This window comes from Leuciscus leuciscus (genome assembly GCF_965113295.1).
Source record: "Leuciscus leuciscus genome assembly, chromosome: 21".
Taxonomy (NCBI): domain Eukaryota; kingdom Metazoa; phylum Chordata; class Actinopteri; order Cypriniformes; family Leuciscidae; genus Leuciscus; species Leuciscus leuciscus.
In genome coordinates, this window is record NC_138745.1 from 35351733 (window position 1) to 35365573 (window position 13841).

General features: G+C 40.2%; 1 protein-coding gene across 2 annotated transcripts in view; it reads right to left on the reverse strand.

Annotated features, from left to right (window-relative positions):
* The window catches only part of LOC309485169 (alpha-tectorin-like), a 163378-nt gene that overhangs the window by 143469 nt on the left and 6068 nt on the right, over window positions 1-13841 (reverse strand). The window contains exons 1-4 of one of the 2 annotated variants that reach the window (XM_082151844.1): window positions 11708-11716; window positions 11029-11421; window positions 10509-10901; window positions 10317-10406 (exon numbers count right to left, since the gene is read on the reverse strand). In XM_082151844.1, the coding sequence (XP_082007970.1) occupies window positions 10317-10406; window positions 10509-10901; window positions 11029-11353 (808 nt within the window). In that variant the 5' untranslated portion in view covers window positions 11354-11421; window positions 11708-11716. Of the gene's footprint in view, window positions 1-10316; window positions 10407-10508; window positions 10902-11028; window positions 11422-11707; window positions 11717-12961; window positions 13391-13841 lie in introns of those variants that run through there. The other variant, XM_082151843.1, reaches the window with a different exon arrangement.

The following is a 13841-nucleotide window of genomic DNA, read 5'->3' on the forward strand; positions in this document are numbered from 1 at the left end:
GTTTCAGAGCTGCGATGCATTTCTGATTGACCTTGAGACGAAGCAGACCGGAAGCCCACGCTCGGCGCGGCACTCGCGCTTTCAGTCAGAATTGTAGCGGGCGCATGCGAAGCAAGCCCAGCTGAAGAACTGATGATGCTTAGGCCATGAGACCTAGCATCCTCTGAAATTTCTTGAGCGGGACAGATGCGCCGCAGCGGAAAGACCTCGCTGCGCGCTGAATGTCTAGCACGCGCTGTGGTGACAGTCGCGCTATCTTAGACAGCGAGTTCAGTTCTGTGCCCAGAAAAGATATTATCTGTCTGGGGGACAGAGAACTCTTCGCCCAATTGACTCTGAGACCCAGATTCTCGAGGTGATCGAGTAAAATGGTCCTGTGCTCTATGAGCATTGAGTGAGATTGAGCTAGAATCAGCCAATCGTCCAAGTAGTTCAATACTCGCATGCCCTATAGCCTGAGGGGTGCGAGCGCTGCGTCCATGCACATCGTAAATGTACGGGGTGCTAGGGACAAGCTGAACGGTAGGACTGTGTACTGATATGCCTGGCCCTCGAAGGCGAATCTCAAATATCGCCTGTGACCTGACGCTATCTGTATTTGAAAATACGCGTCTTTCAGATCTATTGACACAAACCAATCTCTTCGGCGAATCTGCGCGAGGATTTTTCTGGTCGTGAGCATTCTGAACTGTCGCTTTGCAAGCACTCTGTTCAGTTGCCTTAGATCTAGTATGGGTCTGAGACCCCCGTCTTTTTTCGGTACCAGGAAGTATCTGCTGTATAGCCCTCCTTCGCTCTGAGCTAGAGATAACGGCTCTATGGCCCCTTTGCTCAATAGTTTCAAAATTTCGGCTCGAAGTAGGTGTGCTACTTCTGTTTTTACCATGGTCTCGACGCGCGTCGCATAGCGACGAGGGCGCCGGCGAAACTGTAGCGAATAGCCTCTTTTTATAATGTCTAGCACCCACTTCGAAACCCCGGGTAGCCTTGCCCATGCATCTGCATGAATGGCTAGGGGTTGAATGCGAAGCGCGCTCTGGTCGCTCAGCGACAGAGGGGCTTCGGTGTGCTGTAACACAAGCGTCGCGCTTATGACATTCGAGGCAGAGGGCGCGCTGATAACAGCGGGCGAGTCCCGTAGGACTTGTCATGTCTGTGTGTGGATGTGGGCGCGGGATAGCGGGCACATTTAATAAACAAGCATCCTGCATCCTCAATAAACAAGCTACAGTTAGTCCAAAATGCCGCCGCTAGAGTTCTTACGAGATCAAGAAAATATGATCATATAACACCGATTTTATCATCACTGCATTGGTTACCTATAAAGCTCCGTATTAATTATAAGATATTGCTACTGACTTATAAAGCCCTAAACGGCTTAGCTCCAGTCTATTTAACGGATCTTCTATCACCCTATAATCCATCGCGCTCTTTAAGATCACTAAATTCAAGGCTTTTGGTCATACCTAGGATATCCAGAACCACCAAAGGAGGGAGAGCATTTTCACATTTGGCTCCAAAACTCTGGAATAGTCTTCCTGATACTGTTCGTTGCTCAGACTCGCTCTCCCAGTTTAAAACTAGATTAAAGTCGCATCTCTTCAGCCAGGCATTCATATAATCCTACAGTTCAAACTACAATCCGGCCTCTAGCTCATAAATGCCAGAGGAGAACTGGCCCCCGACTGAGCCTGGGTTCTCCCAAGGTTTTTTTTTCTCCATTAGGTCACCTGATGGAGTTTTAGGACACCATTAGGTCACTTGATGGAGTTTTTCGGTTCCTTGCCACTGTTGCCTTTGGCTTGCTCAGTTGGGGATATTTTGGGGATATTTAATTTTATTTTATCAATCAATAAATTCCTCTTGAAACAAACTTTGTTGTATTATTTTAATTTAATACTGTGAAGCTGCTTTGATACAATCTGTATTGTGAAAAGCGCTATACAAATAAACTTGACTTGACTTGACTTATTTATCCTCATGATACTGGTTAATTTATTTTTATATCTTTTGTATTTATTATCAGCTTCTTTAGTTCTGTGTTTTATAAATTCTTTATACAAGGTGTTCTTTTTTTTGCAAGCATTTTTTAATCCTTTTGTCATCCATGGTCTCTCTTTAAATTTATGCTTTATGGTAAATTGTTTTAAAGGACAGTGTTCATCATATAATGATTTAAAAGTGGACAGAAATGTTGCGTATGCATTATTGGTATCAGTCTCATCATAATTTTTTTTCCAATTATATGCAAGTAATTCGCTCCTGAGTGTATTTATTGATTCAACAGTTCTAATTCTCCTGTAACTAATCTCATTAACTTCCTTATACTTCACATGATCCCAAACACACATCACAAAAACCGGCAAATGATCACTTATGTCATTTAGTAACAACCCACTCTTTAGACTATTGTCCATTCGGTTTGCGAATATGTTGTCTATTAGAGTTGCACAGTGTGATGATATTCTGCTTGGTTTAGTTATAAGTGGGAAAAGACTCATGCTAAACATTAAATCGATAAATTCATCTGTCAGTTTATGCTTATTGGGATTTAAAAGATCTATATTAAAATCCCCACAAATGAACACCGCTTTTTGATCATTCTTAGTAAATAGACTTTCCATACTGTTCATGAACATTTCGATATTTGAACCCGGGGCTCTGTATACACAGCTTACAACTACATTTTTCTTTTTTTCCAAATTAATTTCGACCGTTATTATCTCCATCACATCATCAATGTTAATTGTCATATTTTTCACAATTTTATATTTTAATCTTCTATCTACATACAATGCAACTCCACCTCCTTTTTTATTCTCTCTATTAACATAATTCAATTCATATCCATTCAACTCATAATCAACACCCTTCTCAGAAGTAAGCCAGGTCTCAGATATGGCTATCACCTGGAATGGGTTGTTTAAATGACTCAAGTAGTCTTTGATGTTGTGAAAATTTGCATATAAGCTTCTGCTATTAAAATGAATAATTGACAATCCATAATCAGATTTTATTTTTGAAATCTGATCATCAGAGTAATAACAACAGTTGTTGTTTATGTTGTTAAGAAAATTGTTTTCAGGGTCAAGATCTTGTTCAAAACCATGTAGATTATGATGTAGTGACAATGAGTATGAACCAAACACAGACTAATCTTCGTCCAGAATATTAATTCAAACTCTCTGCTTCTCGATGAACCAAGAGGAAGATTTGGTCAGGACTTCGTATCCTCATCCATCTTGTCACAGGACCCAGGCGCCGACCGGTCTGGCTATTTAAAAGAGCCCCCAGCACTAACAAAATAACTGGTCAAGGCTAGCTTTGTTGCCAAATTACTGATTGGTTAAGAGAAAGACAGAGACCAAGGTCTGACACAAGAATCCTCACATTCCAAATCAGCAATCCAGAGCCATAAAATCACCCATCCCGGCTCCTGCCAGTCTACCTAACCAACGAAAACCCCCAGCTAATAACTTTTATGAGCCCAACCAAAGGAAGAACTTGTCAATGAGAGATAGCTTGGAAAAGAATGATTGGTTCAGAGAATGGTACTGCTCAGGGCCCTAACAAGGTCACATGACCCCTGCAACATTCCAGACCCCCTTCCCCGTTGGGACCTCTGAACGAACAAACAGAGTCCGTTTCTCTCTAAACCAGAAAACTGAGATTTTTCCTACAGTATACATAAAACTCATTCAAGAACAATTTTCAACGGACTTACAATCAAACATCATGCAACTACATAACTCTATTTTGTGTCTGCAACTTATATGTGTGTTTAATATGCTTAGATACCATATAACTCATGTAATGTTATAACTGTTAGATGTTTGAATGAAAGTGTGTTGTGTTTCATATCAGTATGATCGTATGCTCTTGATTCAAAAGATGGCTTGATTGAAATCTGTGTAAAATGTTTCATATTCTTATAATACTGATCATGTCTAAACTGTGGCATCTGTTCTCTCTGTTAGTAAGGAAACCCCCCAGATAAGATAATTTACGATCAGAACTGAGAAGAATGCCACCTCCTAAATTTAGCCAGTGTCTAATTGGCCAGAACTCATCCTGGAGGTTGGACAACTTTGAGTTTAAAATCTTAGACCCAAAACAAAGTTCTCTCTGCTCTCTCAAGAGAGATGGGCAGAAAAAGGATGAAGATCTCAATCAGACGAGTAACCATGTAAACGCAGAGACAAAGAACCCAAATTAAGATCAGAAGAACGGGTTCAACAGCTTTATTCAAGCCATCTTACTACTCTCGTCTAAGTTGTCTTTTCTTTTCTAAGTTTTCCTTTATTTTCCGTTGTGAGTCTCGGTTCTAAGTTAAGTTTTGCGACAAGATTTCGAGCCACGTTTCTTCTGCAAAGCCAGCTTCAAACAAAGACTTTCATTCCGCCAGCACACCACGTGACTGGCCGCCCCAGACCCAGGCACAAGGACACCGAACGGACCGGGAAAACCCCTTTCACGCAACAAAAGGGAATCCCCAAAAGCAAAGACAAGCAAGTATCTCCAGACTAAGAGCTGAACTGGTGTATTGATATACATTTAATAACCTGTCTAAGAAACGATAGAAGGGTTAAATTAATGATTGAGGGTTCGTTCCAGGTCATGTCTTATAAGTGCATAAACTTGAGATTTCATCATCTCACTCTTAAACTCACTCTTAAAACTTAATCTTTCCTTACTCTTTTTCCTTCTGCAACTCGTATGGATGTGTGTGTGTGTTTGTGTTAGATATTAGTTTTTATGTGTTAGTATATAATCAATAAAGTATTGTTTGTATTTTAACAAAGAGATTACTTGTGTTAATCTGCTTATACATTTTATTGTCTTGAACTTCGATTTAAGTTACCTATATATGCTTTTACCCGTGATTATTTCTTAATTTATTGTTAGCTGGGGATTAATTCTTTCTTGGCCAGGAAGATATTATATTTCCTAGAGATCATACTATTGATTCTGCTACAGTAAATTCTGAAAATAATTAAAAATAATTAAAATATTAATTATTGATCATAATCCGTTATGAATAATAATTAATTAGATTTATACGTGGGCGTATAAACGCTGCAATGATCAGTGAATTTGAACGTTTTTTAAGTTCCAACCTTCACTCTCATCATTGTCACTCTCATTTCCAGCTGTTGTTAAGTTTAAACAGTCAAGCTCTTCAAAAGAGCCCATAGCCATTATAATTCAAATCAATCACACACATTGATACAAATGACTCTCCTTTCTAAGTTACATGTTCATGATTCACTGGTACTTGTCCAGCTCCTCAATGAATCTAACAGACAGTACTCTTGCTTCCTCAGGTGACCCATTAAGTTTAATGAACACCTTGCAGTTAGTTGTCCAGGTTGACTGGATTTTCCTCTGCTTCCTTAGGAAGCGTGCCCTTCTGGCTATATCTGCATTTTTTTTTCGTCAGGTGCTCGTTCACATAAACATCAGTCCCTCTAAGCTTTTTCCCTTGCCTGAGCAAAGCATTTTTGTTTTTTCTGTTCGTAAAGCGAATTATTATTGCAGGTTTGTCGTTTTTGTTTTTCCGGGGTAAAGGATGACAAGCCTCAATATCGGTTTTGGATATTGATAAGCCTTTGCTGTGAAAAAAAGCAGTCACCTGTTGCTCCACGGAGTCCATGTCTGGATCGATGAGCTCCCCACTGCCTGTCGTTGCCACCACCCTGGCGTAAGAACGGGGCCTGGTCTCCAATCCGCTGACAACAATGTCGTTCATGCGGGAATACTGCTCCATGTCGGCCACGCGGCACTCCAGACTGGCGATCCGCTTGTCCTTCTCCTCATTTTGTTTTTTCAGTTCTTTAATTTCGCTCATCAAATCAATGATCGTTTTCTGCTGCTTAGAGACAGTCGAGATCTCCTCAGACAGAAAATCAAGCGATTTCTTTATCTCTTCAAGCTCCTCATTCTTCTTTGGAGGCATTTTGGTCGAAGCTCGGCGTTCGAACGACATTCCGTTCTCTGCAGGCGGGCCTCTCTACTAGTTTAAATACTATTGTATTTAATTGTACAGTACAATCATAACATAGTACAGACATGAGAATATTGCTGGCCATAAACTGAGAAAGTGCGCACAGTCCGGTGTGCCATACCTCGAGTTGTCCTACACGCAACGCTGCAGAATGTGTAGCCATCAACCTTTTTACCCATCTCCGTGTCCATCACCCTGCGGATTACGCCATTTTACAGAGAGTAAATTGCTATTATTTTACTAGTCATGGAATGGGAATCATGACATTAACCTGTTAACAGGGGGTTTCTGTGTTCAAATATTTAATAAAGGGTGATTATTAAGAACCCCGTTTTCTTTACTCATCTTATTTTTGTATTTGCACTTGATTTTTTTTGTTCAAATCTGCTATCTGCATGACTTTACTGGCGCCGGCGCAACAGTAGGTTTAAGAGCTTTTCAGTTCTTCAGGAAACCTTCAGATAGTGTTTTGGTTCAGTTTGAAACCAGATAAACTTCACATGCTTGTCTTCCTTCACAAAAATTTGCCATAGATTGAGTACGCAAGAAGTAAAAATGCATTATCAGTATCCTTATGTTTGTTGGGTAAAAAAGAAAAACTATATAAACAAAGTAAAAATCAACTTGACTGATAACTAAATAGATATCGCGATATATCGATATAGTGAATTCTTTTGGCCACAATAACTGTGGTGTGAAAAATCTAACATCATGACAGCCCTAGTCCGGATAGTCCGATGTTAGCCATGTCTCCGTAAAACAGAACACACAGCAATTCCCCAGATCTCGCTGAACACTAACTCGGCAGCGGAGCTCATCCATTTTGTTGCTGATAGATTGCATGTTTGCCAGCAGCATGCTTTGTATTGGAGGCCACGTAGGTTGGTTCCGTAGCCTCACCAGCAGTCCCCCGCATCTTCCTCTATTCCACCCACATCACCTTCGATATCCAGTGCGCCAGGTTTCTGATATTTTGATAATATCCACAGGTATCATAGATGTTGTAGACAATTTTGGAACATTTTGTCCGATGTCCAATAAAGTCTGGCGATCATAAGTGATAAGGGAGGACGTAGGCTGTATTATCAAACTAATAAATAAGGTTAAAACTAACACTAAGCGCGGCGTGAGAGAGGCTCGTAGCATGTCACCATACTGTACATCAGCGCCATCGGAAGTTCATTGACTGTAGTTCATTGATACTATAGTAACTTGGAAAAAAAAAATTTAAGTGAACTAAACTTTCTGTAGTGGTGGCGTTCACACAGTTCCCAGTTTCCTGCCCTCAGCAACCTGGCAAGATATGTTCTTTGCATCCCGGCCACGAGTGCACCTTCAGAGAGACCATTCAGCATTTGTGGTCAGATTTTGGAGGAGAGACGTTGGGTAGCCTCCTAAAACTATCGTCAGTCAGCAACATTCTGTTATTGCATGGATGTTAAAAAAATATATATATTTTGCTGTAGACCTTTATAATGGCAGTGAATAAAGGACGAGGGGGTTAATAAAGGCCTTTTGGAGCAAAGAAATGCATTTGTGTAAGAAAAATATCCATATTTAAAACTTAATAATCTTTAATAACTACAGACGGCCGTACGCATCGATTTATGGTGAAAGAGTAATCCCTAACCTTACACATGACACAGTGATGAATGCTGAAGTGCAGAGGATAGAGCAAAACAAAACACCGGTCAGGAATTAAAAGTCTAAAATTAGACTTTTTAAAGAGAAATGTCTCAATTTCAATATAAGAGAAGAGGAGCTTGAATTCATTGCCCAGCCCTATTTGTTTGAACCGCGAGAGGCGTCAAAGCTTACGTTACTCCTACATCCTACTAGCCTGGGTTTCCCCATGCTGCCTTGAGCGCAGCGCGATTTTATTCACGCTGCTAGGCAGCCTGGATACTGTTTTGAGGAGTCACGAGGCTCCATCTGAGAGCGGCATTTCATTCACTTCACCCAACCCCCAAAATAGACGACAACGCAGAAAGGGTCACAATAAAAAGTCTGTAACTAATAATGCTGCAGATGCGCTTTCTGGGTTACTAAAGCATATGACTGTCTAAAAATACTGTACTGAATTAAGAGTTTTCTGTCCATTGCTGCTACTCTCAAGTCACATGAGAGAGCAGTGACAAGAGTCTTTGTCCATACATACAGGAGAGCTATTGTATCTTCGGGGGAAGTACCGCTGACTGGACAGTCATGCGGGCACCGGAAGATTGTTAGACACAAACTGAAATCATGTGTGCCTTACAGTAAATATGATAAAGGCACCTCAATTCGGGCTATAAAAGAAGAAACCTGGACAAGACTCATTGCTCTTCCTTGCAATCTCCAATCCGGAACCCCAGCAGTTTCTGGATGCAAGAAGCTTTAAGCCTAGCTAGCATTTCTCTGTTAGTTCAGTACTCTATTATAATCTGTAACAAGTATTCTTTTCATTTTTTGATTCCTAGCCAAAGAGGCAGCTTACGACAGGGTTATTGTTGTATAGCAAACACGGTCCAAGGGTACCTAAAAAAGGTAGACTTATATTATGATGAGGACATCTATTATCATTATAATATACTATCTTTATAATCAACTATTATGATTATGGTTTATTATCTTTATAATAGGATACGAAGTTGTAAAGACTGATCACCTAACTCTTAATGGCACAACTATAGGATAGGCTCTATAGTTACCGCGGGATTATTTCTACGTCCTGGATAGGATATAAAATAATTTGGAACGGTATTAATTGTGAAAATCCATTACAATACCATGGATCAGATTTTCGCCTCAGCGAGGGGACCAATCACAGAACGGGGAGGGAGCAGCAAGACGATGACGACGTCTATGCGACACACCAAAGCAGTTTGTTTATATCTATGGATCCAACATGACAGCAGACGCGAAGTTACCTTTCGATGCAGCCTTAGATAGTGTTCTAAGTAGTTTAGTCTTCTTCAGCCATCGTCTTCTTCCTCGTCGAATTTCTGTGGCTCTACATACGTCATCTGGTATAATTGAAACGATTGGCTATGAGCTACGTACAGGCGCATTTGATAGAGAAATCAAATGAGAAATGAGAAAGAGGTCTGACGTTAGCCAGGCTAACATCCTACATTCCCGTCAGTCAAGTTAGACGTTACGTCAGAAGCAAACTGACAAATTGGGATCCATACCAAAACGCGGCAATTGCTGCCCCTTCCAGTGGCTCGCGTAAGCCGACTAATCCCTTGCACTTGCTGGGGCAAAAAAAGGATCGATCACTGCTGTTCCTTCTTACCCACGGAGTGAGACTATTTGGAGCAGAAACAGCAAGGCGGGCTCTGCCAATGGAAATACACGGGCTCGTCGACAGGGAAGCTGTACCGTGGAAGAATACACATGTGGGATCACCCGTAAGGGAATCACAATACATGGGCACCTAGTCTAGCACAGGTGCTGACCTTCTTGGCATATTCACGAGTGTTCAACCTAGCATCAGACGCCTTAGCTGCGACTGACTGCTGAGGGTGCTGGAGGAACTCCATGCAGGGTTTGCCAGGTGGGGAACTCTGGGGAACTTGTAGCCAGTATACGGGAGGACACAGGCTCTACACCGAGATTTCTCATGCCAAACAATAATCCTCCAGAATGTAACATAATACATTATATTACCAGTTGTAGTGTCCGTTTCAGTTGTTGTAGTTTCATCTGTGGTTGTCTCTGGCGTGACAGTAATAGTGGTAGTGTTTATGTTGCTTGAATCTGAAATAAATGACAAATATTACTTTAAAAAACAATCATCTCTTACATAAACGAAGGGCATATGTGAATATTTACCTGCACAGTATGCCAAACTGCAGGCAGTTGGGCTCACAAACTCATAGACATAATAATCTCCTGGACAGGCTTTGACTTTAATGGGATTGGATTGGAAATAGCAGCAGTTATTGCTCCAGTGACCGCAGACATCTAGGGTGACCACTCCATCCTCAACTGTTGGATGTCCTCCGTTCAGCCACAGTGGAGCATGAGTGCCACAACTATACTCATCAACACATGTGTCTGGCATCTGAACGCTCTGACCCTGAATTAAGAGACGGTACCAGCCGTTCCAGCTGACCGCAGAGTCACACTTTATTTCAGAGGAATATTGATTGTTGGTGGCTCTCCATGAATCATCCAGGACATTGTAGTTGTAGCAGGGGTCAACAGGGGGAGCTGTTGAGTGATCATCTAATAAATCATGTCTAATAAAAAATATCATGTCTAATAAAAACACATGTTCAAAAATATGCTTATGAGAGTTTATGAAGGAAGCAAGACAATTCTTTACCAGTGGTTGTGATTGGTGGAGTCATGGATTCTATAGATGGGATCGTCTCTGTTGTTGTAGACGCTGATGAGATGGACTGACTTGAGGCTTCTGGTGTTAGTAACATTTTATCTCAATATCAATCATTTTACAAAAAAAAATAAAAAAATCTAGAAAAATAATTGATTGAAGTGCATAAGAATAAATTCTCACCTACACAGTAAACTCCACAAAATATTGGCTTGACAAACTCATAAACATAGTAATTTCCTGGACAGGCTTTGACTCTTATAGGGTGGGATGTGTAAGTACAGCAGTCACTCCCTGAGGAGAGACAGACCTGACGGGTGACCACTCCATCTTCCAGCTGTGGGTGAGGGCCGCTGAGCCACAGTGGGGAAAGAGTGCCACACATGTACTGATTTACACATGATTCTGGCATCTGAGTATTTCCACCATTGTAGAACATCCTGTACCAGCCATTCCACTGCACATTATAATCACACGTGACATAGTTACTAAAGTAAGAGTTGTCTGTGGCTCTCCAAGGCTCATCCAGACTGGTATAGTTGTGGCAGGGATCGACACTTGGGGTGGAGAAAGGTACTATTGTGGAAAAAGTAGAAAGACAGCATTATATAATGTAGTTTAAATGTATTCAAGACAATAAGAAGAATGTAAAAAAAAAAACATTCATGATAAGCATGTCAAATATAAAGAATAATGAATATACCTGCACAATATACAGGAGCTGGGATTGAAAGAGTTGGCCTGGTAAATTTGTAGACATAATAATTTCCCGGACAAGCTTTGACTTGGATTGGGTCGGATCTGTAGTGACTACACTGATAATAGTAAGAACCGTAAATTTCACGTGTAACAACTCCATCTTCTAGCCGAGGATGAGAGTCACCAAGATACAGAGAACTAAAACCTCCACATGACATGTAAGACATACACCACTCAGGCATCTGAGCACTCAAGCCATTCATGAAGAGTCGATACCAGCCATCCCATTCTACATGAGTGTCATCATGATCAGATATGTATCCAAACATAGACCAGTAATTGAGTGTGCTTCTCCAGTAGTTGTCGAGTATATTGTAGTTATTGCACGGGTCATAATCTGTTACTGAGAGATGATGAGATTAAAACAGACAAGTTATATTTCAATGAGGAACTTCACAAGTGCAAATCTAAACCAGTCAAACACTATAATAATCATGAGATTCTTAAATCATTCATACACAATGTGACAGTGTAATAGTGAAAAGGTTTATGCATAAAAATGACATTTTAAACTATAATGCAAAACCTTCATTAAAAAAAAAAAAAAAAAAAAAAAAAAAACTTTGATTGAGATCATTTTTATTAACATTCATATTTTCTTTCATATATTATTTAAAACTTACTCAAGGTGATGCTGGATTCAGTGATTATGTCAGGATTTATAGTGGAAACTGCCTGTGAAATAGTATTGACATCTAAAAAAGAGCAAATTTATGTCATGAGAGAAATCATTTTAAAAACTTTGAAAGACTTAAACGAAATGAAAAAAAAAAAAAAAAAGTACCTGTGCAATATCCTGAACAGATAAAGGGTGGATTCACAAGTTCATAGACATAGTAATTGTCTGGACACGCTTTCACTCTGATGGGTCTTGACTTATAATCACAGCAGCCTTCCCAATAATAACCACTACCACAGACCTCCCTGGTCACCACTCCATCCTCTATCTGAGGGTGAGGATCATTGAGCCACAGATTGATGTTTGTGTTACAGCTGTATGAACTAACACAGGTCTCTGGCATCCGGATGTCCATTCCATAGTAGAAAAGCCGGTACCAGCCATTCCAGGAGAAACGTTCATCACAAATGAAATCTCCTCTTTCATTGTTGGCTCTCCAGGGACGGTCCAGAGACTCGTAGTTGTAGCAGGGATCACTGCTGATGCTTTGGAAAGCAACTGTCATGGAGATTGCAAAAGTGCTGTTTATATATATATATATATATATAATTTTGAGCAATTATTTTCTAACCAAAGGTGTACAGTCAGGCTCAAAATTGGACAAGTCTACTGTAGCTGGTATAGCAGCCTTCTGAATGTGGCAGAGCAAAACCTATTACTACTATTATTGGCTCAGCTATTGTAGGAATGAGTAAATGAACTGATGCACAAATACATTTGTTGATATGTATGTAAACTGCAAAGCTCAGTTTAAACTGTTGAACTTGTCTTGTCGGACTCAAAATTAGCCACGAGCCATTGCAAGATGCAGATGATCAATTCCTTTCAGCTCTGAGGCGGCCAAAACTACGCGAATAATCAAGTTTTTCTGACAAATACTTTACTACAAATCAGCACAAGAGGACTGTTGAGTAATATTACAATGTGTTCATATACAGTATGTATATTAATTATTGAACAAACAGAATTGTGTTACAAATAACATGAGATCTATGTGAGTGCTACTGATTTGTATGGGTAACCAACATAGTAACCTATAAACATAATGGATAATGGACTGTACATTGATTCTAACTAGTTAAACATGCTTATTTCCATTAAATAATCAGTTAAGATGCATGTTAAATTATCTAACATTATCTAAAAAAAAAAAAACATATCAAAAATCAAGAGTTCAACAGAAGAGTTAAAATTTCACCTGCACAGTACATAGGCCCTGGAGCTGATGTGATGGGTTTGACAAATTCATAGACGTAATAATCTCCTGGACAGGCTTTGACTCGGATGGGTGTGGATCTGTAGGCGCCACACTGATTGTAATACCACCACCAATACAACCAACCCTGTGCATAAGTTCCCACGACTTCACGGGTCACCACTCCATCCTCAAGTGTTGGATGAGAACCGCTGAGATACAGTGCAGTGTAACCACCACATCCAGCATTACTCACACACCACTCAGACATCTGGGCACTTTCTCCATTCACATACAGCCGATACCAGCCACTCCATTCAACAAGAGTGTCATCATGTCCATAGTACTGATATAGGCTTTGCTGTATGTCTCTCCAATATTCATCAAGAGTGTTATAATCATAGCATGGATCAGAGATGGAATTTGTAGGTTCTGAGAGAATAAAGAAAAAAGACAGTTCACTCATTCACTGATGTGGCAACAACAAGAGTTCAGGTAAACATCTAACATCTGTGTCTGTATGAAATAGAAGAAATTTGGATGGCAGACTGGGAATGGATTATTAGATAAACTGACATCTACAAGTGTATCCTTTATATCCCTCTTTCACAAATTAACTACGGACCAGTATCCCTTCTTCCGTTTGTGATGCAGTAAACCTTTGGCAGGCACAACTGGGTCACCTCGAGTCTACTGCGGACGTGTTACAGTCCTAAAAAAATAAAATAAAAATGATGGCTCAACCCATAGCACTCTTCAGAGTATGGTGGTATTTATTTACAAATGCCCAAAAAGTCCAATAATACAGCAGTAAAAAAAAAAAAAAAATATATATATACACACACACACACAAGTGTACAGTCCCGTAAAACAAAGTAACAAA